The 27,135-nt window shown below is 39.3% G+C and overlaps 1 protein-coding gene across 9 annotated transcripts in view; it reads left to right on the top strand.

The window, feature by feature from the left end:
• The window catches only part of DMD (dystrophin), a 1,935,994-nt gene that overhangs the window by 644,753 nt on the left and 1,264,106 nt on the right, over positions 1-27,135 (top strand). For all 9 annotated transcript variants that reach the window (XM_043505382.1, XM_043505371.1, XM_043505378.1 and 6 more), the window contains 2 exons: positions 4,544-4,723; positions 17,219-17,394. In XM_043505382.1, the coding sequence (XP_043361317.1) occupies positions 4,544-4,723; positions 17,219-17,394 (356 nt within the window). The remainder of the gene's footprint in view (positions 1-4,543; positions 4,724-17,218; positions 17,395-27,135) is intronic.

Below are 27,135 nucleotides of genomic sequence, written 5' to 3'. Positions count from 1 at the left end.
GGGATTTTTATATGTAGTGTTTCTATATACAGGTCCTAACTTTGCATTCCATATGAGGGTGTATGTGCAGCCCTATTTTTCTAAAGCGTTCTGACTCAAGGGTATATGTATATCCCAAGAATTAGATCTATTCTCACACTATACCCAAAGAACTATGATTACCTGCAGGTAATCTTTCTTTTGCACGTGTGTTCTGGGATGGGATTCTATCAGACTCGCCTCTGTCTGTACCAGGTGGGCAAGGAAAGCAATCTTTTATATTTGAGAATTATGCCAATTCAGCTAAGTTGTTTTTGTTTTCATATAATTTATACATGCAATATATTGTAGAATTCCTGTTCAAATAAAACCCATCATAGCAAGTAGCAGCCTATTTTTAGTACCTGCAAATTGTGTGTTTCACATAATTCATTCTGTATTAACATATACAAGTTTGCTTCATTTAGTATTAAATCTCTTTTGGGACTTAATTAATTTAAAGGTCATGTAAGTAAAGCTGCTTAGATATTGCCACTTTGCACATAGATTACCAATTAGCTTGTGTTCCCTAAGACAATTTCTAATATAGCTGGGTATTTGTCCCATCTCTAAAGCATTTCTTTTTACACTAAAATCTTTAAAATAGCTGTCTTATTCTCTATGCTCAGAACTCAAACGTCTTTGTATTTCAATTGTTTTTCCTACAGCTTGCTGATCATCACTGCCACGCCAGTGCAATGGCAAAGTTGCTTCACGTTCCTTAATATGCTAGCAGGTGATGCAGAAGGCACATGAGCCTATGCTGGATGTGTGCTGTGTTACGTACATGATTGCTTAATGGATAGAGCACAGGCCTGTGACTTGTGAAGCCATGTAGAAGTTCTAGTTTCAGCTCTGAGCATGGCCTGCTGGGTCACCTCACCACCCCCTGCCTCAGTTTCCCCATCTGTAAAATGTGGATAATTACACTGACCTCTTTTGTAAAGTGCTTTGAGATCTACTCATGAAAAGTGCTTGTAGAGGGGTTTGGCCAGGGCTTATCTCTCTGCAGGGCAGCAGGAGACCACACCGCCTCGGTACTTTCTTCCAGTTGTTGACGGGGAAATAGCCCTGGGAATTAGCAGCAGTAGAGGCAAACAGAGAGAGTTATTCACACCCGGCCTATGGTCCGTGGGCAATAGTGAGTCCAGGGCTCAGGCCCTCAGGCAGGGGCTGAGCAAACAATTATAATTAGCAGGCCCAGGCCCTGGGTCATGGTGGGGCAGCAGAGAGTCAATGGCTCAGGCCCTGAGGCAGGGGCTAAGCAAAGGCAGGTAAACAGCAAGCCCAGGTCCTTGGCTCAGAGGAGCCTGGGCGAGGGGAAGACTGACACCCACTAGTTGGGTTGCAGGGGGGACGCAGGCCCTCCCACTCCACTCCATCCCAGCCCGGGGCCCTAGCAGCGGCTGAAGACCTGCTGCTGTGTCAGTGGGGATCCTGGCCGCAACACGCTAACAAGGGCTCTGGCAGTGCTACAGCCAGACTACGGTCAGCTGCTCCCGGGCTACTTCCTACCTCCCCCTCTAGAGGTACCTGGGTCCAGACCGTGTCCTCCAGGGGTCAAGTACCATGGGCTTCTCAGGGTAACTGGCGAGGGGAGGCTTGGCACCTCCTCCGAGCTCTGGTCAGTGTCAGGAATTGGTCAGGCGGGCCAGTCTTGGGGTTTGCTGCCGGTTGCCGGGGTCTCCCAACCGGGAGCTAGGCCGCCGGCATCTGGCCTCTCTTGTGTCTGCTCCTCTAGTGAGCTCTGAGGTTGGGCTTTTATACTTCCTGTCCTGTCCCTTGACCTCTGAGGGGAGGGTGCAGGATTCGCTGGCTCCGTCCACTTTGGTGTCCAGAAGGGCTCATGCCTCTCCAGGGCAGCGCAGGACCACATCGCCTCACTGCGGTGCTATATAAGAAGGTTGTATTATGATTAATAATAATGGATAATTTGTATTTAAAATAAGTATTCCATTAAAATATCTTTGAATCCCTAAAAATGGGTTCAACCTAATAAGCATTGACAACTATATAATCAGACATACATAAACACTCAATCATCTCACAGTCCTGGATTTCTTGCCTGAGTCATCCTTTCAATAGGTAAATAATTACAAATATGTTTTACAGCAGCCACTGCTTATCTGAACAAAAAAGAAGGGGGTTGCAGTTGGATTTTAAAAAAGAAAAACATCTAAACCAAATAACTAGCTGGAGGAAGTATATTAATAATGGGGGTGAGGAAACTATTTTACAAAGGACAGATTTGAATATAGGTGCTTTATGCTGTATATCTATTTTTAACAAAACACAGGTGTATTCGAAATAAGCTACTGAAAAAATATGGCTGAGTGCATGTAATGACACATCTTAGCCATAATATATTTACCCTAGAACAAACTGTGCATCTGTTTATATTGAAGTTTTCTCTATCTCATAGTGTGAGGTAGGGAACTATACAGCATTTGTGTTGACAGGAATATTTCCTGCCTTGTGAACTCCACATAAAGAGGTGGTCAAACACATTCTGCCAGCTTCTAGATTTTTGAAATGGCTGGATAGTTAGGGGAAACTATTGTGCAAACAAGTGCTATACAATTTTACAGGTGCTTTTGAACTACATGTTCTGACCTGAAGAAGAGTTCAAAAGCTTGTCATTTTCACCAACAGAAGTTGATCCAATAGAAGATATTACCTCACCCACCTTGTGTGTCTAATGGAATTACATAAAATTTAACTCTACAGAAAGATTAATCTTTGAGAGCTTGACATTCTTGCGATGTACTCAACTGCATTCTCTACGAGTTTTAGTGTTTTAGGTCAAATCTTGATAAAATCAAAATTCGTCCTTTGAAATTGCCCTCCATTATTGTAATCATTGATATTTTTTTTTAGATAAGCAGGAGTGAAAACAAAAAAATTCCTCATTAGGTTCGGTTAAGGCCAGGTGGTAAATAATCCTTAGCAATGCATGGATATTGCAAAACAATGTTGAGTCACCCTGAGTCATACGTTGAGTAATTTTAGGTGTGTGGGGCTTCCTTTACTTGCCAGTGTCTCCTTCTGTGCTGGTGCCCAATAGAGACCTGGGTCCTGATTCTTCACTACTTGTGCCCTATGTAGCCATTTACACCTATGTGAAGTGGGTATAAAACTCTACCAAATCGGAATTTCCCCCTCGCTTTTACTGGTGATAGCATTTTTTACTCCCTTTGCACAGGTACAGCCACATTAACATGGTGCTTCCTAGCCCCAGTTATCACATGTGAGTGCTGGTTCTCCTTTCAATGGCAATGATCAGGAACCATGTTTTTTGGTGGCTCACAGTCCAGCTTCTGCTACTCATGTGCACCAGTAGGGTAGAGTCAGGCAAAGCCCCCCAGACAATTCAAGGCAGTATGTCGCTGTCTGTGTAGGCTATGCTTTGTTTCAGACCTGGTACCATGTCACCTACTTTCATGATTTTATGAGAAAGATGTTAAGACAGACTCTGGTATTTAGAGTCTAACATAAGTATGTGTGGCGTTCTGAATGGCATAACAGATTGGATGCTTTTTATAAAAGTTAGTAAGTATTCCTTTCCACTGTGTGTTTATATATTGTGCCTTATGTCAGTGAGTGGTAATATGTTTCAGGAAAATATGTGAAGCCAGATTGTGAAATTCCTACTTGTGCTTGTACCTTACACTAGGATTAGTCCCTTTGAACTCAGTATGAACACTCCTGGAATAGGGTAATGTGTAACTGAGTAAGTATTTCAGAATTTGGTGCTGGTGAGTACAGTGTGTGGGCAGTAACTCTGTTAGGGGTAAAGTTCAGTAGAAATATAACTAGTAAAGATGACTAGAAATTTTCCAGTTGAACATTTTTCCATCGGAATATGTTAGTTCATAGAAATGGAAAGATTCCATGAGAATGTGACACATTTTGTTGAAATTTCTAATGGAGCTCAGGTAAGTTTCCATGGGAGCCTGAGAGTCCAGTAGGAGTATACATTGTTTACAACATTGTTTAAACGTTCTTGCAGAAGGGAACGTTTCAGAGTGTCTGAAACAAAATAAGCAGTACTTCACTTCCATGAAAAATGTTAAGGTTTTGGCTTTTAGTCCTGGGTCAGTATGAAATGTTTTCCAAAACTCATTTCCCCCCTCCCCCCCAGAAATGAAATTATTTCCTGGACAGCTCAAATAACCAATATGACGCAAAGTATAGCAAAACTTAAAAAATACCATTTTCTATTTTTTATATTTGTTAACATTGATGCACTTTTAGGGTAGTTAAAGTCACACAGCCTTTGGTTTTGTGACTTATAACACCACCTGAGGCATGCTATCATGTCTGGACCTGCACCATCTGTCATGTTTTATTGCCTTGTAAACTATAACGTGTCCATTCCACTGTGTCAATCTTACCAGGAACTTTTGTTATAACAAGAATCTTTAAAATAGGAATTTATATGAATGATTCTTATCCATATTCAATTCCATATGGATCTCTCCTGAGTTTCCAGCATGTCATCTGACTGGTTTCTGTTTTTTAATAGATCCTAAAAGGAGATCTAGAAATGAAAAGACAAACAATGGGTAAGCTGAGCTCACTTATGCAGGACTTCCTGTCAGCAGTAAAGAATAAAGCAGTGGCTCAAAAGCTGGAAGGTCGGTTGGAAAACTTTGCCCAGCGTTGGGATAATCTTGTGCAGAAGCTGGAGAGCAATTATAAGCAGGTTTGTCATAACCATCATTCTGTCAGCTGATGACAGTTAAATGCTTTGTCAGTCAAATGCCTGAAGTAGATTTGCTGCTATTTGTTAGACTCTTGAAAATCTTTTCACTCCATGGCTTCTTAGTCAGGGTTTATTTTTTAGGCCAAAGTTATATCCCCATAATTTACAGTATTTTCTGAAGGTCAGAACATGTAAATGATTTCAGACTAAGGGGTGGGGGGGAGGAAGACTATTCCAAATTTGAGAGGTCCTCACAGAGAATATCCTGCCAGCAACAGCCCTCTCTCTATTAATCTAAGAAGGCTCACTGATTTCAATCTGTGGCAGCAGCACACAAGACAAATATGCTTCCTAATGTAGGCAGGTTTCAAACCACGTAGAGCTTTATAAATTAAAGCCAACACCTGGAAATCCACCTGGAAACCAAAAAGTCAATGTAGATCATGGCACACTAGTATCATATGCTCATAGTATCTTGATGCATCACTGTGCATTCCACACCATGATTTATGAACAGATTTAAGGTAGCCCTATGTAGAACACATTGTAAAAATCAGCAATGCCATGAATCACAGTAGCAAGGTCCATATCAGACAGAGAAACTGCAACCTCCTGTCCAAGTACAAATGTAAAAAAGAGCCACATTATTCCCTTCTCCTCTGTGATCATTGAAAAACAAGTGTGGATTTAACACTTCAAAATTGTGAACTCAAATGGCAAGTGGCAGACAAACACCTTTGATTGACAGGGATGACATAATTTTGCACAAGTTTTCAGTTGTTTTCTTTGACCTACCATCATCTCAGTCTTGACTGGACTAAGCCTCAGCTAATTTCCTCTGATTCATCTCTTTGTCTTATACCAACACTGAGCAAGATGCTTTATACCAGCAACTAGGATGGCAGGAAGGAGATCTAGAACTGGGAGTCAGACTCCTTCAAATAATATTCCATGGCCCAAATACATATATTAATTTCCTCTCATTTCTATACTTTTGTGGCCACATTTCTGCTGCATCCTCAATATTAACTGCATCTGACTAGCTTCCCTTTGCCACATGCCCTCTCACAATAGCTGTATAATACTGCTGCTTACCACCAACGCACCCATTTCTGGTTGCCCTTAATAAATATAACTAATTAATTCAATCCATAGAGCCACTTAATAATTAACATGAATACTACTATTCACTAGAGCTAGATGGAAATTGGAATTTCTGTTCTGTGGGAAAGTCCAAAATTACAATTTTATTTTGTTCCAATTGAGAAGGGGAGTTGAAATTTAAAATTTCCTGTGCAACAAAAATTCCCCCAAAATTGATTTAGAACAATCAAATTATTTTGTTTTGATTTTTGATTTTACATTGCATTAAATACTCTCTCTCTCTCTCAAATTTAGAATAATAAAAGTTTTAATATAATATAAACATTGAAATAAAATGAATCAAAACCATACAGTTAAAAGAAACATTTTTCCTTATTAAAACAAAATGTTTCAATAATTCATTTAAACTTTTTTCCCATTGAAAATGTCATCAAAAATGGATATATTACCACAAAATATTTTGATAAAATTGTTTTCCAATGGAAAACTGTTCTGTCAAAACTGTTTTGACCAGATATATAACTTACATTTACTGAAATTACCATATTTTACCCATAAATGCATAGAACTGGAATATATTTAGAAATACTAATAAAAATAAATACAGCTCTCTGTAACCAGGACTCCACCGTAATTCAGTTCAGTTGAGTGGAGGATATAACTTGTTTTAACTAGGGTTGTTGATTAATTGAAGTTAACTCATGCAATTAACTCAAAAAAAGTAATAGCAATTTAAAAAATTAATTATAATTTAACTTGTTAATCTCAGTTTTAATCACACTGTTAAACAATAGAATACCAATCAAAATGTATTAAATATTTTTGGATGTTTTTCTACATTTTCAAGCATATTGATTTATATTACAACATGGAATACAAAGTGGAAAGTGCTTACTTTATATTATTATTTTGATTCTAAATATTTGCACTGTAAATATGATAAATAAAAGAAATAGTATTCTTTTAAATCACCTCATTGAAGTACTGTAGTGCAGTCTGTTAATCATGAAAGTGCAATTTACAAATGCAGATTTTTTGTTACATAATTGCATTAAAAACAAAATAATGTAAAACTTTAGAGCCTACAAGGCCACTCAGTCCTACTTCTTGTATAGCCAATTGCTCAGACAAGCATGCTTGTTTATATTTATGGGAGATAATGCTGCCTGTTTCTTATTTACAATGTTACAAGTGTAAAAAAGAAGTGGGTAACATTATCAATTGCAAATGTAAACAAACTTGCTTGTCTGAGCAATTGGCTATACAAGAAATAGGATTGAGTGGACTTTCTAGGCTCTAAAATTTATATTTTTTTGTTTTTGAATGCAGTTTTTTGTACATAATTCTACATTTGTAAGTTCAAGTTTCATGATAAAGAGATTACATTACAGTACTTGCATTAGGTGAATTGAAAAATACTATTTCTTTTGTTTTTTACAATGCAAATATTTGTAATAAAAATAAATATAAAGAGAGCATTGTACACTTTGTATTCTGTCTTGTAATTTAAATCAAAATATTTGAATATGTTGAAAAACATCCCAAAATATTTAAATAAATGTGTTTTTATTATTGTTTAACAACGCGATTAATCATGATTAATTTTTTTAATCACTTAGCTCTAGTTTTAACATTTTCCACCTCTGTAACATCTTACATCTGAAATTCTCAAAAAGGCCTTTACAAACATTAGTGAATTAAGCTTCCCCGGGTATAGATGGGAATCTTATTTTTCCCTATTTTACAGGTGGAGAAACTTGGCCGTAGAGACTCTGTCTGTAATTAACTTTTCTGAAAATCTCCCACTGTGTGCAGCTCCACTAACAACCATGGGAGTGCAGACCTGCTGCTGGAGTTTTTCCAACCCAGTGATCTACGCTGCTCAGCCTGTGTACCCTTCAACCTGCACAATGGTTGCTAGCACCATTTCTGTTCCACCAATGTTGCTAATATTGGTATCACTGCACTGTAGATGACCAGTTGGTTTCTCACGCCATTTTCAGTACTGTCAGTAAACATCCTTTGAGCAGGTCTAAATGACTCCATGCTAACACATTTGATTACATAATAAAAAGGATTACATGGCAGGTAGGGAGGTCATGTAGATATCTGAAAGTTGAGACAATTAAGAAAACAAAGGAAATAAGAAAGTAATACTGACATTTATGGAAGAAGAAAGCTAATGTTAGCTACTGCGGGTTTGTTCCTTCCAGGATTGCAGTGAGTATAGTTTACAGATGGAAATTCTCTGCCTCCTAATGATTAAAAAGAGCATACAATAATAAAATCAGATTGGTTAAACTTCCTACAATGATCTGGAACACCTGTGATGAATAGCATCCTTCCTCCAATCTAAAATCCCTGAGTCATTTATTTTGCCCAGCTCTTGTGTTCCTACTAAATTAGTTGAAGTAGACAGAATTCATTTGGGGGAGGAGTAGCGAGAAGAGCAAGGTGAGGGGGTGGAAGTTACAATCCCACGCAATTGCTATTTCTCAGTTTGGCAACTTGAGTTAAAATAATCATTTGTGCTCAACAGAGTATGTAATTATAGAAGCTGAGGATTGGATTTACTACTTGTGTATTTACACTGGGCTCCAACCTATAGTCTTTATCGGGACAAAAATCCTGTGGCAGTTTAGCATTAAAGTGACAGCCCTGAGTTTGGAGCTGTGTTGGGGTACATGACCTCAATAAGGAATTGCAGGAGGTAGTGAGTCGCCGGCTCAAGGCTTCCTGAAGCTACCAGGGAACACATCCTCTAGGGTGTAACAAGCATTTTCCTTCAGCTTGGGCTGCTTTGCTGGTCAGTACATGACGAGAAGACATGAGGGCCTGGTCTTGTCTCTTTAATGGGAGGCTAAGGCTGCTAGGTGTGCTAGCCAGGATCTGAGTAGCCTTTATGCTCAGGGGATCTCAAGGCCACAGTTATGTGTGTCCCTGAATGGGATCCCTCAATGCACTAGAGAAATGCATAAGTGCACTGCCTCCATCCACTAGCACAATATGTAAGTGTACTCAAACTTCTGAAAATCATTCTACTTTCACAAATGCCAATTGTTAATTTTCAGTAATAATTGATATCCTGATCTTTGAGATCTTACAACATATCCACACAGTTATAACTTTCCTCAGCTCTTTCACCTTTCATAATACCCCTTATGTATCACAGTTAATGAGTGCTGAACTATAAATCTAGTTTAGATAAATACAATTCCTATTAAAATATGAGGAACTAGGCATTAAACTGATCAAAATTACATGCACTGAACTCTATACTTCTAAGAGTAATAGATCCTTAGATTGACCCTTTAGTAATCACAAACTACAAGTCCTGTAAACTAAAATGAAAATCAGCATTCTAGTTGCTCCACTGAAAACTGAAGTGGTAAACTACAATAAATAAATTATACATTTTTCTTAAATCGTTTTTTTTTTCTTCTCCCAAAACACATGAGTACTGAAACAACCCTAAAATATTTGTTACTTTACACATGCATTGAAGACACACCGGCCAAACTGTCAAAATCTCATCCACAATATTTATACAACCAAGTGCTGGGCACACATTTTTGTAGGCATAATTTGGAGGGCTATACCAAAAGAAGGACAGGAAACATTTGATATGGTTTTAATAAGGCCACAACTTTATTATTAGATGTCTGGGACTACCAGCAGATAAAAGTGTACAGTGCAGGTAAATCCATGATCATTCAGTAACTACGTGGGGGGTTTCTGCCAGTCCCTCCTCCCCTTTTTTTTCCATCCAGGTCCCCTAGCCAACCCATTTCTGGGATCTTGCCGTCTACTCTTGTAGGAGGGTTAAAGTGGGCTATAATGCCATACCATTCAACCCCCCACTCCTGTTCTGCTCCTTTAACCAACACCTCCTTTTAAAGTCCTTTACCAGGCCATTTATCTGGTCATTGTGTCCCTTCCCTACCGAGTACCTGCACTAGACATCTACCCCACACTTACATAATCAGTTGCGACATTCAGCCTAACTCCCTTCATGTCACATGTCAACAAAGCCCTCCCTGGATCTACTGTGGGGAAGGTGATCTAGGCCAATCTGGTGTTGCTGGAAAAATTCCTTCCCAGCCCCACTAAAAAGGAGCTAGAGCAATGCCCACAGCAGGTCTTAACTAAATCTGGTATTTCACCACCTAAAGGGGAGGGAGGGTGGGGGCCGCCTCAGCCTGCTCCACGTAAAAGGGGGCTTCACTGCACTGGAGTGCCCTTTTAAACCCTTCTACCCCTCTGGTTCCCAGGAATGAGTTAGTGTCACCATGCTGGCCCTTTCTCCCCTTTTGCAGCAGTTTGACCTCTCTCCCCTCCTTCCCACAGCCATAAAGCACTGTTCCCTTCATTTGTCCAGCCAGCCAAATTCCCCGTGGCTTTAAGGTGTGCTGTGATCATTTTGAAATTTTGGTTCTTAAAGTTAGTTTAAAAGGTGGCAGTTGTCTCCTCGGCTCTTAACACTCCAATTCCCCCACCCCTCCTGTCTCCCCTATAGACATTGATACTTTCATGTTTACAGGAATAAAAAACATGATGGACTTAATTTAGTCATCTATTCTGTAAGATCATGAATGGATAATACTCCCCCCTCCCTCCTTCCCCCCAACATTGGGCCTGATCTTGCAAGCCAATAACATGCAGAAGTTGAGTTTACTTTAGTGGAATTTCTGTGAACTGAGGGCATGCAGGATCAGAAGCAAATATTAACAAAAGATGCTTAATTTTTGTGTCATCTTCATTCAGCAACTACCACAATTGCAACTGGTAGCTGTTGATTGTTCTTAAAAGAAGGCACCCAGGATAAAATTTTCAAAAGTACCTACATGCCTAAATCACTTTTTTCAAATTGGACTTGGACTGCTGAGTCACTTAAATACTTCTGTAACGTTTACCCCCGGTATAATTATTGTGTGTTCACACTCATTGCACTGCACAAAAATCTAGTGCTGAGTATGAAGAATTCAAGTAGTGTGTCTTAGTAAAATTCATTTCCCTGTCATTTCCAAAACAAGATTTTGTTAGTGGTGAGGATTCAAGGGTAGAAGTTGTGTTTGCACAAAGTAGCCTCAGAATCATTTTCTCTTCTACCCTGACTGAAGGCCTTGGAGCAATTTAAATTTCAACCTAAATAAATAAATAAATAAGTCCTACCCCTTCCTTCCCCCCCAAAAGAAAAAAAAACAACAACAACAAGCAAACACATTTGTAGGAACAATAGGGAAGCTGGAATAGAGCAGGAAGGCTGCGTGTGAAGATCTGAAAGTTACACAAGGAGTGATGGGGATCAGATTTTGATGAAGATCTTCCCAATTCAGGATAAATGTGACTAATATCTTCAATGTAAGCGTCACTTATAGATACCACACGGTAGATAACAATGTAGTTAAACATGAAGCCACGTTTCAAGAAAATCAGTTTGTGTGTTTCAAAGTTTGGCGCATTTAAAATCAGCAAGTCATGGGACAAATTTCACTTTTAGATAGACTCAGACCTTAAAGCCTGTTGTCATTCTAAATATTCAGGTTCTTCAACTTAGCTTTAAGACAAACTTAATTTGCTGATTTTAAAGTTTCAGATCTGTTGTCTTGACATTGCTTGATTTTTTTGAGTCTCAGTGAGAGCTACAAAACAAGTCGTATTTGAAGATGATTGGCTCAGAAGTTATAAAGTCAATAAAGAAGTTCTGAAAAATGAGTATTTAACTAGATTATACATGCAAGTGCACAGTATTTCTTTTAAAATGCTTTTATAGTTATAGGCTGTGATAAAGCAAGGTATTCATATGGACAGACCCTTGCACCTGCACAGAGTCCTATTAACTCTGATTGGTCTTGCCCCATGGATTAGCCTACAGGATTGGGGCCTTCATGAGAAATATACTGTACTTGCTCAGTAGCTATTTTCAAGTGTTTATAAATTTTTCAAAACTGTTTTTCAAACTGATCAAGGACAATAGCTTCGCTGAGGGCTATTATCATGCCAAGTTTCAAACTTCAGCTATTTTTGCTGCAGCTCTTCCTAATTAGTGATGCTACTTAAGCAACATCCCCTCAGCCATTTTTTTTTTAAATATGGGAGGGTGAACCCAACCATGTCCTCCCAACCATTCCTTAAACATATTCATGCTTTTGGTTAGAGACCAAATTACAGCTCCAACAGTGAAGGGAGGTTACAAGTATACCACAGCTGAGGGCATTGTCAGATGCCTACACTAATAAATAGTAGCATTAAAGTTGTTCTACAATACAAAAACAAACATGGTACTAAACTCCCAACATATTACACTTGTACAGGCATGTGCGCTCACACAGTGTATGCTTCCATAACAATGAAGTGGGGATTTGATATTTTCCTACTCAAAAAGCAGGTGCACCTTTACTTTGCATACATTTTTAAGATAGGCCCACAGATATTATTCTGGTAGAGTGGGTTTGGTTTTGAACACTTCTTTCTGTAATGCGTCATCTGACTCTTCCACACAGCTCTGACTCTGTAACAATGGGTTAAAAGTCCAAGCCATAGTTTCTCTTCTCAGTTTGACATCTGTACTTCAGGGGTTTAGAAAGATGAAGAAGCTGTTCTGCATTTGTTTGGGACACCCTTGAATTAGTCATGGAGCAAACCACTTCAGTGATGAGATAAGTTATTTCTCTGGGGAAGAATATAAGAGTCATTTTGTTGGTATGTAAGTAGAGTTACTGAAAGTTCTTATCTGATTGAGAGTAGTAATATAAAAATGTATCTAACTAATCTTTCTGAACTTCAACATGGCATTAAAATGGCTCTAGATATAAGTCCCAGCTTTCCTTACCCCCGACCCCTACACCATTTCAGTAATTAGACAATTATGAGCTCCAAATTAATAATTCAGTTTTCTTTCAAAGCATATGTTTCACCTCTGTTTTTGTTGGTTAAGCATATATAAATATTTTTCTTGGTTTGAAGATGTAAATCATCAGACCCCACAGTATTTTATGCATTGTGATCTGACATTTGTGAACATACAGTAATTATACAGCGTGCTTTGTTTAAAGCAGTTTCCAACCAGCAGCTGAAGCTGTTACTACTGTACAATTGGTTACAGGCTGGGGAAATATTTAGTAGAATATAGTTATGCTTTCTTCTTTGTCTTGCATTTTATTCACTGTAAGCTCTGTCCTGCAATTGATCTGTGAGTGGAACAATGACAGGATATGGCCTTAAGTTGTCAGAAACATCCTGATATTGATTTTGGGGTAAAACTTTCACCGAGTTTAGTAGGTGCGCTGCATGTAGAGTGATGGCAGGGTATGGTCCCAAATGAACATGAGGACGAAACAATGATTTTGAATGCTTTTAAATGACAGCCTTAAAATAACATATGATCCCCTCATCTTTTCATCTGCAAACTTTATAAAACCCGAGATAGCAGAGGTTTGATCTGAATTTATTTATTTCTGAGCTGTGCAAGTTCATTTTAAAAAAATATGTTAGTTTTTATAAAGCAGTATTTCATTTTAACTTGCTGCTTTATCATTGCTGTGATCTATTATGTCACATCTGAGCATACTAAAGCCATGGCATGTAACCTAGGAGTCCAAGAGAGATGCAATTTAAAAATATACACTATATACTTTGGAAGCAATTTAAGAAATAAAATAAAAGGTTTGTCTTAAACATGTACTTTATAGTAGTTGTTCAGCACAGATATTTGCCAAGTGATAGTGCCAATATACCACCAATTCCAATAAATATACCACACTCAAATACAGCTAAAAGGTCTCTGCTGCAATCTGTGCCAAATTGTTGGCGCTTGCATGAGTAAAGACCACAGAATTTTTCCCCTTGTAACTAAAAGCCTCTGATTGCCAGATGCTGGGACTGGACGAGAGTGGATGGATTACTGGATGATTGCCCTGTTCTGTTCATTCTGTTTGAAGCATCTGGCATCGGCCACTGTTGGAACCAAAGATACTAGGTTAGATGGACCATTGGTCTGATTCAGTATGGCCATCTTTATGTTCTTATGTAAAAATATGTTAACTGTTTGTTAGTTAACAGAAAAAATATATATATAGCTTGGGGTTGCTGGAGGTTAAAGGCATGTAGCCCCCTTGCAGTTGTCCTACCTGTGCTAAATTATGTACAGTAAATAAGACAGATTACCAGATTCATAAATGGAATGGAATTTCCCTTTCTCTCCCCGCTCCCCCGTAGATTGGGCAAATAACAGTTGAATTTTCCCACTTCCTCAATGGAGGTGGGAAATTAGGCAGTTTTGGCAGGAATACTGCTTGTTTTTACTAATAGTATTTTATAAAAAGAGGATGACTGGTAACAAGTGTATGGCCCCTTCCTTATCACTCTATTCCCTCCATGGGGAAAGACAGTGGAGTGGGACTAAGGAAAGAAAAAGAGAGTCTGATATGCCATATCTTTATAACTGATGGGAACACCAATATCCCAATAATTGGGATAGGAACATACTCTTCCTTAATTGGGATCTTCAGGGAGTTTTGTGCAATGCATAACAAATTACTATACATTTTTATAGCATCGTATCTTTTTGGAGATTGAGACATAGATCCCTGCCCCTAGGAATAGGAGAACACAGATAACAAGATGATGAATATGGCTTAAAAACCTAGATCTTCATGCACCAGTGCTACTTTGGCCACCTTGCCAGACCTTATTTTTATATTCTGCTTCAGCTCCTTGAACCATCAGCTGGTCACTGAAGCTGGAACTCCAACTCCCTGACAAATCAGCTAGCAGGAACAAGGAAGAAAAGTGCCTTCTCTGCTTGATTGAGAGACTAGGCAGGACACTTCCCTGCTTCAATGAGAACCTGTATAATGGCATGAAGCGATATTAATTTAGATGGAATATATGGGCCCAAAGAGTCAGTGGTTTCAACGTGACCCCAAAACTGTCCAATATGAATCAGTACTTGGGGTTTGGTATACAGAGAGCTCAGCCTGCTTAATACCATGGCAATCACAGCATTAAAATTTCTTTTCACCTTTTATTAAAGATATAGAAAACAGCTAAATCATTGGAAATGTGAAGTATTAAGAGTCTTTCATTTTAACAGCATCCCTTGCTGTTCCCTTTCCTTTTAGCTGGAGAGAGTCTTTAGGAAGAAAGAGAGAGGGGAAAAAACCTGTCTGACAGTCTCTTAGGTGGGGAATAACTACCCTTTTGGGAAAAGGAGAAGTTGTTAGTTGAGATGGGGTGGAGCGGCTGCGACTGCTGTTAGTCAGATCCCATTTTCTAGAACACAATATAAGGGCTTGTCTTCATATACAATACTACAGCGGCATGGCTGTACCGGAGCTGTCAGATTGTTATAGTGCTTTAGTGAAGACGTGGCTAGGGTGACAGGAGAGCTTCTCCTGCTGGCATAGTTACTCCACCTCCCCAAGAGGTGGTAACTGTGTGAGCAGGACAAGCTTTCCCGTCGTCATAGCGCTGTCTACATGGGGCAGGCAATGGAGGTTAGGTCGGTGTAACTACGCCACCCAGGGAGTTGGATTTTTCACTCCCTTGAGCAACATAGTCATACCGATATAAGTCTGTATTGTAGACCTGGCCTAAGGCAAATGCACACACCAGGGGAGAGACAAGAACAGCAAAAACAAAAAATGCAGCTTCTGTCTCTGGCATTGACTTTCATTTGCAAAGTCACTGCTAGAGAAACACAGGCCCAGCACAGTCTTATCAGCCAGCCTGAGACCTGGCAAACTTGTACCGCATCGGGTTGTTTAGGACAGCACTTTCGCTACTTTTCTGGTCACCGACTTACAGCAGTGTCGCCAAAATGTATCCTTCTGGCCATCTAAGACAGATTAGGTTAGACAGAAGGCAAAGGGATGAGGGAGTGAAAAGAAGTAAAGTGGGGGAAGGAAAAGGACACATGAGTGGGTAGGGTAACAGTCTGATTTCCCTGGTAATGGTGGAATCAGCCACAGCCAGTGGGAGGAGGGGTGATTCATCAGTTCTGGTCTGGTCAGGACATTCCCTAGGATTAGGATGAGAAGGTGAGGGGTCACAGGAAAACAGTGGGAATGCAACCATAGTTGTGAGGCTTGCTCTAGTCACCAGTTTTTCTCTCCAAAGTCTCTTATTTTAAGGATCCCCTCATTTTATCGACCACTTAGGCCTAATTTCTGACCCACCAATTCTGGCTCATTGATTTCCGGTCTCTCACTGTTCTTACCAGGCATAATCTTAACACAGTCCTTGAATTATATCAATAGGTATTTTTTGTTGGGAGTAATTCAGTCTCTCTCTTTCTCTTTGTGTGTGTGTGTGTGTGTCCGTCCGTCCCTTTTCTCATCAACTTTTGTTATTATATGTTACTGTGACATTTTAGAACTTACACTTATTTTTCACAGTTGAGCTTACACTTAGGGTAAATTTGTAAACCCAATTATTACAACAGTGGGTCCAAATATCAAGAGCTTAATCATTCCAAAAGCTGTATAAGCACACACAAAACTCCTGTTGAAATCACTGATAAGAAGACCTATCCGTGACCTTAAGTATCTCTGTATTACCTCTCTAGCTGAAGTGGGCAGCATGTATTTTCTAAACTTACCTGTTTGCATGTAGCTGTATTTCACACCTGTGCAATACTGGTATTCAACCATATTCCATAAACTAATAAGCAGTTTTATATTTGTAAACATTAGTGGGACTTATGATCCCATTAATCTTAGATTCTAATTATGGAAACACAGTCAGTCATATATTTACTCACATCACAGTAAATATTTTCCAAGCTAAGAATTCTTGTAAATTAGTTAATGGCTCTTTGCCACAAATATGTTTTATTTGTCATGAATTAAATATCAATTTGAAAATGATGATAAGCAGTAAAAAAAAAAAAGAATGATAGGCAGTAAATCTGATCAAAGTCAAATAAATATACCCCTGGTCAGTTCTCAAGAAATAAATATTTAAAATGAAGGAACCGGCTTTTTTAGCTTATTATAAAATGTTACTGTTTCATGAGAAAAACTACAGAAGTATTATATAATATTATATATATAATATATAAGTATATAATATTGTTCTGTAGTTTTTTCTCATGAAACAGGCTTTAGCTTTTTCTTCTTTGTTCATTTGACATGATTTATAAAGCACCAATAAATACATTCTACTTAGGATTCCTTCTGATTTTGATATTGACTTTCCTAGATGTCTTATTCGCATAGCATGAGTCAGATAAAACAATTTGGTTTGAGTTCAATACAGTGTTATTTTGTTCCGAAGGTCAACCTGGGATCAGACAGGAGCAGTTTCTCATTATTTCCTGTTGGCACTCCAAACAGTCTTTATTGAAGTCTTTCAAGCATTGTGTGACCTCTGTTTCAATACGTCTCACAGATTTCACAGGCTGTCACTGCCACTCAGACATCACTAACACAGACAACTGTAATGGAAACTGTAACTATGGTGACCACCAGAGAACAAATCCTGGTTAAGCATGCTAAAGAAGAACTCCCACCACCTCCACCACAGAAGAAAAGGCAGATCCTAGTGGATTCAGAAATTAGGAAGAGGTGAGAAGTACTAAAGGGTTGGGGAAGATCAGTGATAAAGTTTGGATAAGACTACAAAGATTAACTATTGTCATTTAAAGGTTTGCATAATTTGGGGAAGGGGGTTTCTGTGGAAAAAAACATTCAATATGCCTGTACTATTGTAATTAATTAGTACCTTTGTTTTTATCAGGCTGATTGTGAAGTAGTTTGCACAAGTTGTTCCAACAAATTACTATGATATTGTACTGAATATTTAATAGGTATTATGCTAATATTAAAGTAATATTATTTTGTTAAGTCAAAGAACCATCACAGATGATGATTTGTAGTACAAGCATGACATTTTCTATACTTAGTGTGGTTCTGTTCTGAAAAGAGTCCTTAGAAATGGCATTGTGGCATTCCACATCAATTGTGGCTCAAAACTTTGAGAAAAAAATCCTTTAGTTTAAAAAAAAAAATTCCACGTTCTAGTCCTGCAAACTCAGGCTGGAGTCTGAAAAATCAGGTTTTATTCTTTTATTCTTTCTGCATCATTGTAGTAATACAGGTCTACAAGGCAAAATGTTGCCCTCAGTCGCACCTGTGCAATCTCATTTTCTTTAGGGTTTGCCTATGTATCCCAGGTGTAACTGAGGGCAGGTTTGGGCACTTCAGTTGGAACTAAGGGTCTTATCCAACACTCATTAAAATCAGTAGAAAAGTTCCCCATTACTTCAGTAGGCACTGGATCAGTCTTTGTGTTAACAATTGTGTAGATGAAGAAAGTGAAGGAATAGACTTAATACTCTCATACTGTGTGTGCTCTGCAAATCTAAAACTTATTTTTGTCACAAAGATAAGCAGTATAATTCTGAATCCTGCAGGAAATTCAGAGACGGTCCAGAAACTCTAAGTCCACTAGGTTGCAAGCCTGTCTAAAGGTACTCAGATACACAAAACTTCAAGATAGATTTATCTATTGAATAAAAAGGTACCATTGTTGCAGTCACATTGCGTTCATTCTTGAAGAGAATGTTTATGCTGTTCCTTCTTTTGTAAAATGTTTTTCGGTACTATTGCATTCCTTCACTGAAATACTAAAATATATTTTTTGAAGATAAAATATACCTAATATTTGTGATCTGTCTTGTTAGATTGAAACCATTGTGTCCTAAGACATATGTGCAAAAGCAAAGTTAATTAGAGAAAAACTTTCCTCTACTCTGACATCTAGTATCTTCTGAAGATATTTGAAAATTGTTCTTTTCATGGGTCCTAGATATCCAGGAGATGACAATGGCATGATGATAAATGAGATACATTAGTTTAGTTCAGGGGTTCTCAAACTTCATTGCACTGTGACCCTCTTTTGTGACAACGAAAAATACTACAGGGCCCCAGGAGTGGGGACTGAAGCCTGAGCTCATCCAAGTCTCTCCACCCGGGGAGGGGTGAGGGAGCCAAAGCTCCACCTCCTCAGGCCAGGGGGCCAAAGCTGAAGCCCAAGGGCTTCAGCCCCAGGCAGGGGGCCTGCAACCTGAGCCCTGCCACCCAGGGCTGAAGCCCTCGGGCTTGAGCTTTGGCTTTGGCACTGGGCCACAGCAAGTCTAAGCAAGCCCTGGCGACCCCATCAAAATTGGGTTGGGACCAGTGATGAGCTGCCAGAAGCTGAAGAACCAGTTCCTTTAGTTGCTCCGTGCCTTCAGCGGCAATTCGACTTTGGGTCCTTCACTCGCTCCAGGTCTTCGGCGGCACTGAAGGACCCGCCACCGAAGTGCCGCCGAAGGCCCACCGTGCTGCAAGGTGAGTAAAAATTCTTCAGGGGAGCCTCCCCAGCCGAGAGCTCACGCAGGACAGATAGGATGTGAGCTCAGGCGGGACAGCCACCCCTTTAGCAACCGGTTCTAAACCGACTTCAAAATTTAACAACTGGTTTGCACGAACCGGTGTGAACCGGCTCCAGCTCACCACTGGTTGCGACCCACAGTTTGAGAACCACTGGTTTAGTTTAATAATGGATCCTAACTTGTTAAAGTCAAATGAGCGGTGCTGAAAAGGGCACTCTTTACTGAATCGCAAAGCTCTTGCAGCTGCTCTCTGAAACGTTTGAAGACTTTATTTTCATGTGCTCATTATTATTAATAATTTAGTAGTGACCAAACATTTTAATCAGCACAGAAGCCTCATTGTGTTGGATACTGTATGAACATATGAGAATCCCAGGAAATACTTGAATTATTTAATTCTGAAATTGAGAAAACAAAGACTTAAAAAAATTCCTTGTACCTTTCACTTTCTGTCTGTCTGCCTGTTTTTTTCCCAGACTGAATGGTTAAGGAGTTCTCAATCTCAATGTGAAGTAAGAAGTCTTCTGTTCTTACAGAGACCATCAGTTGGGCTAAACAGATCACCAGTAACCAAAGGACACTTTCCCATCATAAAAAGAAAAGGAGTACTTGTGGCACCTTAGAGACTAACAAATTTATTTGAGCATAAGCTTTCGTGAGCTACAGCTCACTTCAGCGGATGCATCCGATGAAGTGAGCTGTAGCTCACGAAAGCTTATGCTCAAATAAATTTGTTAGTCTCGAAGGTGCCACAAGTATTCCTTTTCTTTTTGCGAATACAGACTAACACGGCTGCTACTCTGAATTTCCCATCATAAATACTGCAGATCTTCAAGATTATATGAGCCTCTTTACTAACTTATAGCTATGAACCCAGGTTGCAAGCCATTAAGTACACAGTATTGGTCCATATTTTTCTTTCCTATTAGCATTTTCTTGATTTCTAATAGTGAGCGTTGAATTGATTAGGACATGCAGACTACGTAGCTGAAGTCAGAGTTTAGGGAAATTATCCCAGAGCAGGAATTTAAATGTTAGCTGGATTATAGCAACTGTTTATGTGTGGAAGCGTCTAGTATTACACTAATTGAAAATTATAAAGGGGAGTACTGCTTGTCAAGTATGGCGTCTTAAACTAGCTCAAGTATTGAAGCTGACAGGGATACATATTTAAATCATTAATATTTATAAAGAAAACAGGAAATGTTATCAAATTATGAATTGACAAACTATGATAACTTGCAGGCATGTTGCCAGTTCTACAATAAACAGTATAGTTTATAATGTATTTTGACAGTAATAAACTAGATTTTTTTTTGTTTGTTTGTTGAGAGCAGGAGGGGAGTTGTCTGTATGTTGCTCTCTTAGCCATATCACCACAGTTTAACCTTTGAAAAACAAATCTGAGAAATTCTGTTCTGTATGTTTTTTCTTTTGTTTTTTAAAAAGGAATATATAGGAGTCTAATATACAGTCCTGGAGATATTCTGTAGCTCTCATCTCAAATCACTCCCTAACATAATTTTAGATAAGATAGAGAGAGTGCATTTCAGAATAAATGTACTGTGGTTTCTCATACATACCTGGGGCCAATGTCTTTTCCATTAGCAAATAGATGATTTTTTAATTGTGATCCGATTAGTTTCGAGTTGACACAAACTTAAGTACTCTGTTCCTGCTGAGACAGAGTCCATGTTTATTAACCATGCATTGGTATTATCTTTCTTGATAATTAATGATAGAAAATATAATTGAGGTATGGAGGAGAGAAAACAGAAAATCTAGTATTCATTATTTTAATATCTTTAACGTGATCTACATTGTTTTCAAACTTTTTTTCTACATTGGTTTCTAGGTATATTTTTATGAATGGTAATTATTACTACCTAGTCCCTGGACAAATATTATGTGGGCTCTCATTCAGCATAACTGTGTACTAGTGGCCTTTAAGTGGACTACCTGTATGACACGGACCTGTGGTTGATGAGTAGGAGACCTAGAACTTGCCCACTGACGTACAGCAAGAGGTTGATGACCTGTGATTGGGTTACTATGTGGGTGGAGGTTGTCCTCTGGCATTTCTACTCGCACTGCTACTAACAGACCCTCTTCCCTTCCTTCCTTTATATTCCACAAGAGTGTGCCAGAGGAGGAGAACCAGTCAGGAAGCAGCTTTGGAAAAAAGTTGAGAAGACAGTCAGGGACATGAGCTTCAGACAGAAAGAATAATGGTTACTGCTTTGTTGTTTCAGAAGATAAGCAAGATTGTTTCCCACCAAAATCCCCCAGTGTCTCCTGATCAGCATTACTGATTGTTTGGTTAAATCCTGGGCCACTGAAGTCAATAGGACTTTTGCTGTTGAATTCCTGGTTGCAGTGAAGTCTAACCTGTGCCTATATAGGGAATAAAATAAAAAGCATGCAAACTTAATTGCTAATAGAGTGTAAAAGCACACTGTACACTCTTACACAGACCAGCTATAGTAAATGGGAAAGTGTGATGTTATATGGCTTCAGCATACCGAACTGAAACTCCATATACATCTAATAATGGGGAAGAGAAGTCTCAAAAGGCTGGACACTTATCCAAAATATCTGAACCAGTTGAGGACCAGGCCCCATTTCCATCCAAACCTACCTTGTATTGTCTTCTGGTGAGGAAGGACTGGTGAGGAAGAACTGGTACCTGTTTCCATACTCCCTGGTATCTTTGGTCAATCAGCTATTCTCTTAGATTCACCTTTAGGATAGAGGATGATCAGTGACATCAGGAAATACATCTCATTTCTTTGTGTATATTTTTCTTAGGAGTAGCCATCTCTCTCTCTCTCTCTCTCTCTCACACTCACACACACACTGCAGCAGGGAGAAATAGCTCTTATCTGTGTCCCCAATTGCAGATTCTGACATCTTGGCACCTTAATTTGGCCCTCCCCCCAGCAGCAGTACAGGATGGGGCATCTTAGGTGCCTCAGACATTTTTCAGTTCCCAAGCCCACCTATGGTCAATATCAGATGCTTCAGAAGAAGTTATAAGAGCCCTGTAGTAGGCAGGTGTGGGCTATTCTGCCCCTCCCCATTTGATCTTATCTTGGTCTCTAATAGTTAGACTGGCTTAAACCCTGAAGCATTAAGTTTAATATTTCTTCAGAAAAATCAAGTGGATGATGACTGGATATTCTTTATCCATATAAATGTTCAATCTCAAATTTAATCTTGCTAAAATATCCAGTCCCTTATTGCTAAATTCTTGTCATCTTTGACTTCCACTGGCAATGAATTCTGCAATCTAGAATTTGCCACCTTTTCATTTCATTGACCGTCCCCTTGTTCTTTTGCCATGAGATCAAGAACATCTGTCTGTTCCCCTGGCTCTCTCCTTTATACCATGTATTATTCTATATATGTTCACCAAGTTTTCACAGGGGGTCATTTATTAAAAGAAAGAGCTAGAAAAGAGTCTTCAAGAGTTAGAGGTTTGTGTTGGGCTGAAAAAAAGCAGCCAGACATTGAGTGCTTATCTGAAATTTCTGAAGGTGCATAACCATATTGTGTTACTCTCCTCCATTTGCCATACAAATGTGTCCCGTTTCCTTCGGTGGCATGTTCTTGGGAATAGTACTTCCCAACCGACTCAGCCTCTCTTCTGCTCTTCTAAAGCTTTATAAAATATTGCTGGTTTCAAAAAAATAAAAAAGTATATTTAAAATGAAGAATCAACCTACACTGGTGAAAGAGTGGAGATTAGAGATGATTGTGCTCTAGAGTTCCTTTCGATTTTTGTTTTGTTTTTTTATTTTTAAATTGATATTATTTTTAAAAGAGTAGAAGGTTTCTTTTTTAAAAAAAAAATCATGAAGCTGCAGCTCAGAGTCTCCTTGCAGATGAATTGAGTGTCTCTGTTTCAAGGAGGAAGAATGGGAAGCTTGGCTGCTCCATGAATACTGCATTTGTGAATTGTGGTGGAGTTGGCTGCTCATCTGTTCCTCTGATAGAAGATACTGCCGGTGGTGGTGATAATAATACCTAGCTTTTATATGCACTGTTCTGAAAGCACTTTACAAAGGAGGTCAGTATCATTATCTCCATATGGAGCAACTAAGGCACACAGAAAGTGACAGAATGGCAGCAGGACACTGGCAAAGTTGGGAACTGAATCCAGGTCTCCTGAATCCCAGTACAGTGCTCTATCCATTACCCTAAGAAATGTGTTCTGGTTAGCAGGCTGTGGTGTCTCCCTTTTATCCCCAAAAACCTGCTGCTAGGACACATTTGGAGAGAGGTGTGGGTGTCCTTTAACTGACTAATTTATAACCCAAGAATGATTTGGTTTGGATCCAGGGATGTGAAATGTTCTGTTGTGGTTGACAGGGAGATTCTTTAAAAAGAAATGACCTGTCCTTAGGAAAACAAAACAGACAGACTGGGGTCAAAAACATACATTAAAAACAGTTAATAGAAATAATTGACTATTGTCAGACAAAACCAAAGTAAATAGAATGATGCATTGCAGCATTGTGGCGGGAGGGGTGTCATTGACATATTCTGGAGTCTGCAGGTCAGGTGCATGATCCAAAAAGAAAGTAAACAATATTTTACTCCCTTAAGGCTTTTAAAAGGCAAACCAGTTTTAGCTGCTAAACCTTTCATTTATATGTATTTGTATTATTAATGTCCCTGAATAATGTGTAAAGAAGCCTTTCTTGTGCCACTTGGTAAATTACTTTGTACATTCTATGTAATATGCCCATGCAAAGTCTATTTGTCACAGTGTTATTATGGATGTAATGACAAACTGTGAATATGAAGCAGACAGTCTGTCCTTTGAGGAAAGGAAAGGCCTGATAAAAAAGGATAGTTGCTCCATCTAGTGTTTAATATTTAGGGAATGTTAGCAAAATCATATACATTTATTCTTCATATAAACTAGGCTTTTATTTTAAATAAATGTTTTCATGATATATTAAAAGGAGTTATGCCAGACTTTGCTTTTCAGTTCATTCTCTTTGTATTTTCAGCAGTATCTAATTTTAAATTTTGTGTTTTAGAAACTAGAAATAACTGTTTTCAGAGGTTAATTTCGTTAACATATGTTGTTTCAAATAGGCCTTCACTGAGCTGCAAATTGTGTGAACCCTAGCTGTGTGCAGGTTGACAAGCACTTTATCTCCAGCTCTGTAGATTGTTTGACACTTGTGCACTTGTGTATGATTTAGTGCTTGCTGTTCTCTATTATATAACCATACTTAGCTAGTCTAAAATGGGAGGTGTCTGAAATTTTGCTGGTGTTCCTTGGTTATGTAGTGTTTGTGTGGGCAACGTTAATTAAGAGGAGCAGGTGACTTAACAAAATCACATTTTGTTGTAAACATAGGGTGCGATTTCTGAAGATTTTCCAGGTGCAAAATTATGATAGGTGGCTTGCTGTAGAGTAGTAGGTCCAAGTACACATGTAAATCAATGGATGCGACATTAATGCAACTTGCTAGCACCTCACTTTTGCTGTCAATGGCTGAAGATATAAAGCAGCATAATTTTAATCTATGATGACTTCTGGCTGGTTGTCAGATTGATATCTCCCTCATCGTAAAATGGGTGACCTCAAGCATCAGTGGAAAGGAATGAAGAACAGGCCCTTTCAATACATGTGCCAATTCAGAGAGAACTATTGTGAGTAGGTCTCTGATAAATAGGGTAAAGAATACAAATGTAGTGGAGGAGCAGGAAATTAGAAATGGCAACTTGGCTGACACATTGAGAATTCAACCAAGGGCCTCCAAAGCTAAAAGCAAGAGCTTATATAGTTTGAACTAAAGAGGCCTAGTTGGGGACTATAAAAACTCATCCCCTTTATGGAGTGTCCCAGAAGGTGTTCTATAGCACTCACTCGCCATTGGATTACACAGACAGTTACCAGATTTGCCTGTTACTTTGGGGTATGCTCATTTATTAGGGTTACTCTTCTTGTGGGGTTCCGTAATTCTATCAATATACTGTTTGTGTCACTTGTGTTCTCATACGGAGCTCTACTTCTCCCTTCTACAAGTTCCTTCCCAGTGGAGCTATCCTGCAGAACCTAGGTTCCAGGGCTGGGCTCTCTCTCTCTCTCTCTCTCTCTCTCTCTCTCTCTCTCTCTCTCACACACACACACACACACACACACACACACTAACAGACAACATCTGAGAGGACCGGGTTAATCACCAATCCCAAGCTAACCCCTTATATGTCCCTGGACTCAGCAGGCTGGGTCAAACAGCACGTCCAAGTTGTTACTCTCACTGTGCCATGGGCACCACACTGGAAGAGAGTACGTCTGAGCAGTCTGGGTCAAACAGCACTTTCAATCTGCCATCCTTTTATGCCCCTGGACTCATCAGGCTGGGTCGAGCAGCACTTCCAAGCTGCCACCCTCACATGCCCCAAGTTCATCATTTCCCTATCCCCATTTTCACATTACAGTTGTTCTGGTAGTGACCCACTTGATTAGCAAACCCCACAGGATTTTTGGACACTGCAGGGATCTTTAGCTTAGGTACGAGGAGCGTTGGTGCAGAGAGAGACAGAGAAGCAACCAGCTTAACCATGAAAAGTATTTATTGTCAGGTAGTAACCATACAAGGGGAGCCAAACAAACAAAACAGTTATAATATTAAATCTAACTTAAATTTGATTACAAAACTCAGGTTTAGAAAACTATAACTGATCTCACAAGTCAGGGTCAGAAGGCTATACCTAAAAAGAGAGAGAATGTTAGGTTCTCACCACTCCGTGAAGCTTGAATCGATGGGGGATTCCAGGTGGTGGTGGTAGCTTGAGGGTCCAGAGTGCTGGAGACAGGCAGAGCCCCCAGCACGATCAGTCAGGAGAAGATGAAGTCGCAATGGAACTGATACAGCTTTTGGATCCAGGCATCAGAGCACTTACTTGAGCATGGGTATGGGGTTTTGTAGAGAGAAAACTAGATTTGTTTGTGGGTAAACTGATGGCTCTTGGGAGTATACCAAAGTTATTTTGTTCAGACTAGATAATAGGAACTGATCATTCCTGGCTATTGGCAGTGTTCCTTCGAGGGAGCTCACAATGCAATTAGGCAGCTTCAGTATTTTGGATACCAATAAAGGATTTATTACTAGAATTGGTCTGATAACTACTGAGCTGGGTGTGTGCAGGCATGGGTTCATTAACATCTAGAGCAGAGATTCCCCATCATACAGTTCTTTCCTGCTCCCAGAGTTCTGTATGGTTCTTGCTTTGGAATCTCTGTTCTCCATTCTGTATGCTAATGGGGATGCCTTCCTGTCCTATCTTTGATGTAAATAAGGCTAGGGGAGTTTCCTTAATCCTGTTACCCTTGTCCGAAGGGGTTTAGGTGCGTCTTCCACTACCTTTTCATTGCTTTTTGTAAGTCTTTCCTCTGAACGTCTTTGGTTCCAGCATAAGCTGAGAAGGGGGAGACAGAGGTAACAAGACACAGTATTCAGAGGTGCTGTATAGAAGTGCCCTTTCTGCCTACACTACTTCTCTCTGAATTATTACATATACTAAAAATACCCGTTGTTTCTCCCTGTACACTGGTGCTTGAGGTCACCCATTGTAGGATGAGGGAGATCTCAATCTGACAACCAGCCAGATGTCATCATGGATTAAAATTATGCTGCTTTATATCTTCAGCCATTGACAGCAAAATGGAAGTGCTAGCAAACTGTATTAATGTCACACCCGCTGATTTACATATGTACTTGGACCTACAACTCTACTGCAAGCCACAGATTTTCACTGGGCCTCAGATCAAAATGGTTGCATATGCACTTCCATGGCATTCAAGTTATGAGCCTATATGTGTGGAAGGTTGAATAGCTCATGCTCATAAATTCCCAAATGATCTTGCAATTTTAATGTGCCTATATATACAGTGTAACTTTCAAAA

The sequence above is a fragment of the Dermochelys coriacea genome, chromosome 1, assembly GCF_009764565.3.
Source record: "Dermochelys coriacea isolate rDerCor1 chromosome 1, rDerCor1.pri.v4, whole genome shotgun sequence".
NCBI classification, from domain to species: domain Eukaryota; kingdom Metazoa; phylum Chordata; order Testudines; family Dermochelyidae; genus Dermochelys; species Dermochelys coriacea.
The sequence above is the reverse complement of the archived record's forward strand: the minus strand, read 5'-3'. Positions and strand labels throughout refer to the sequence as shown.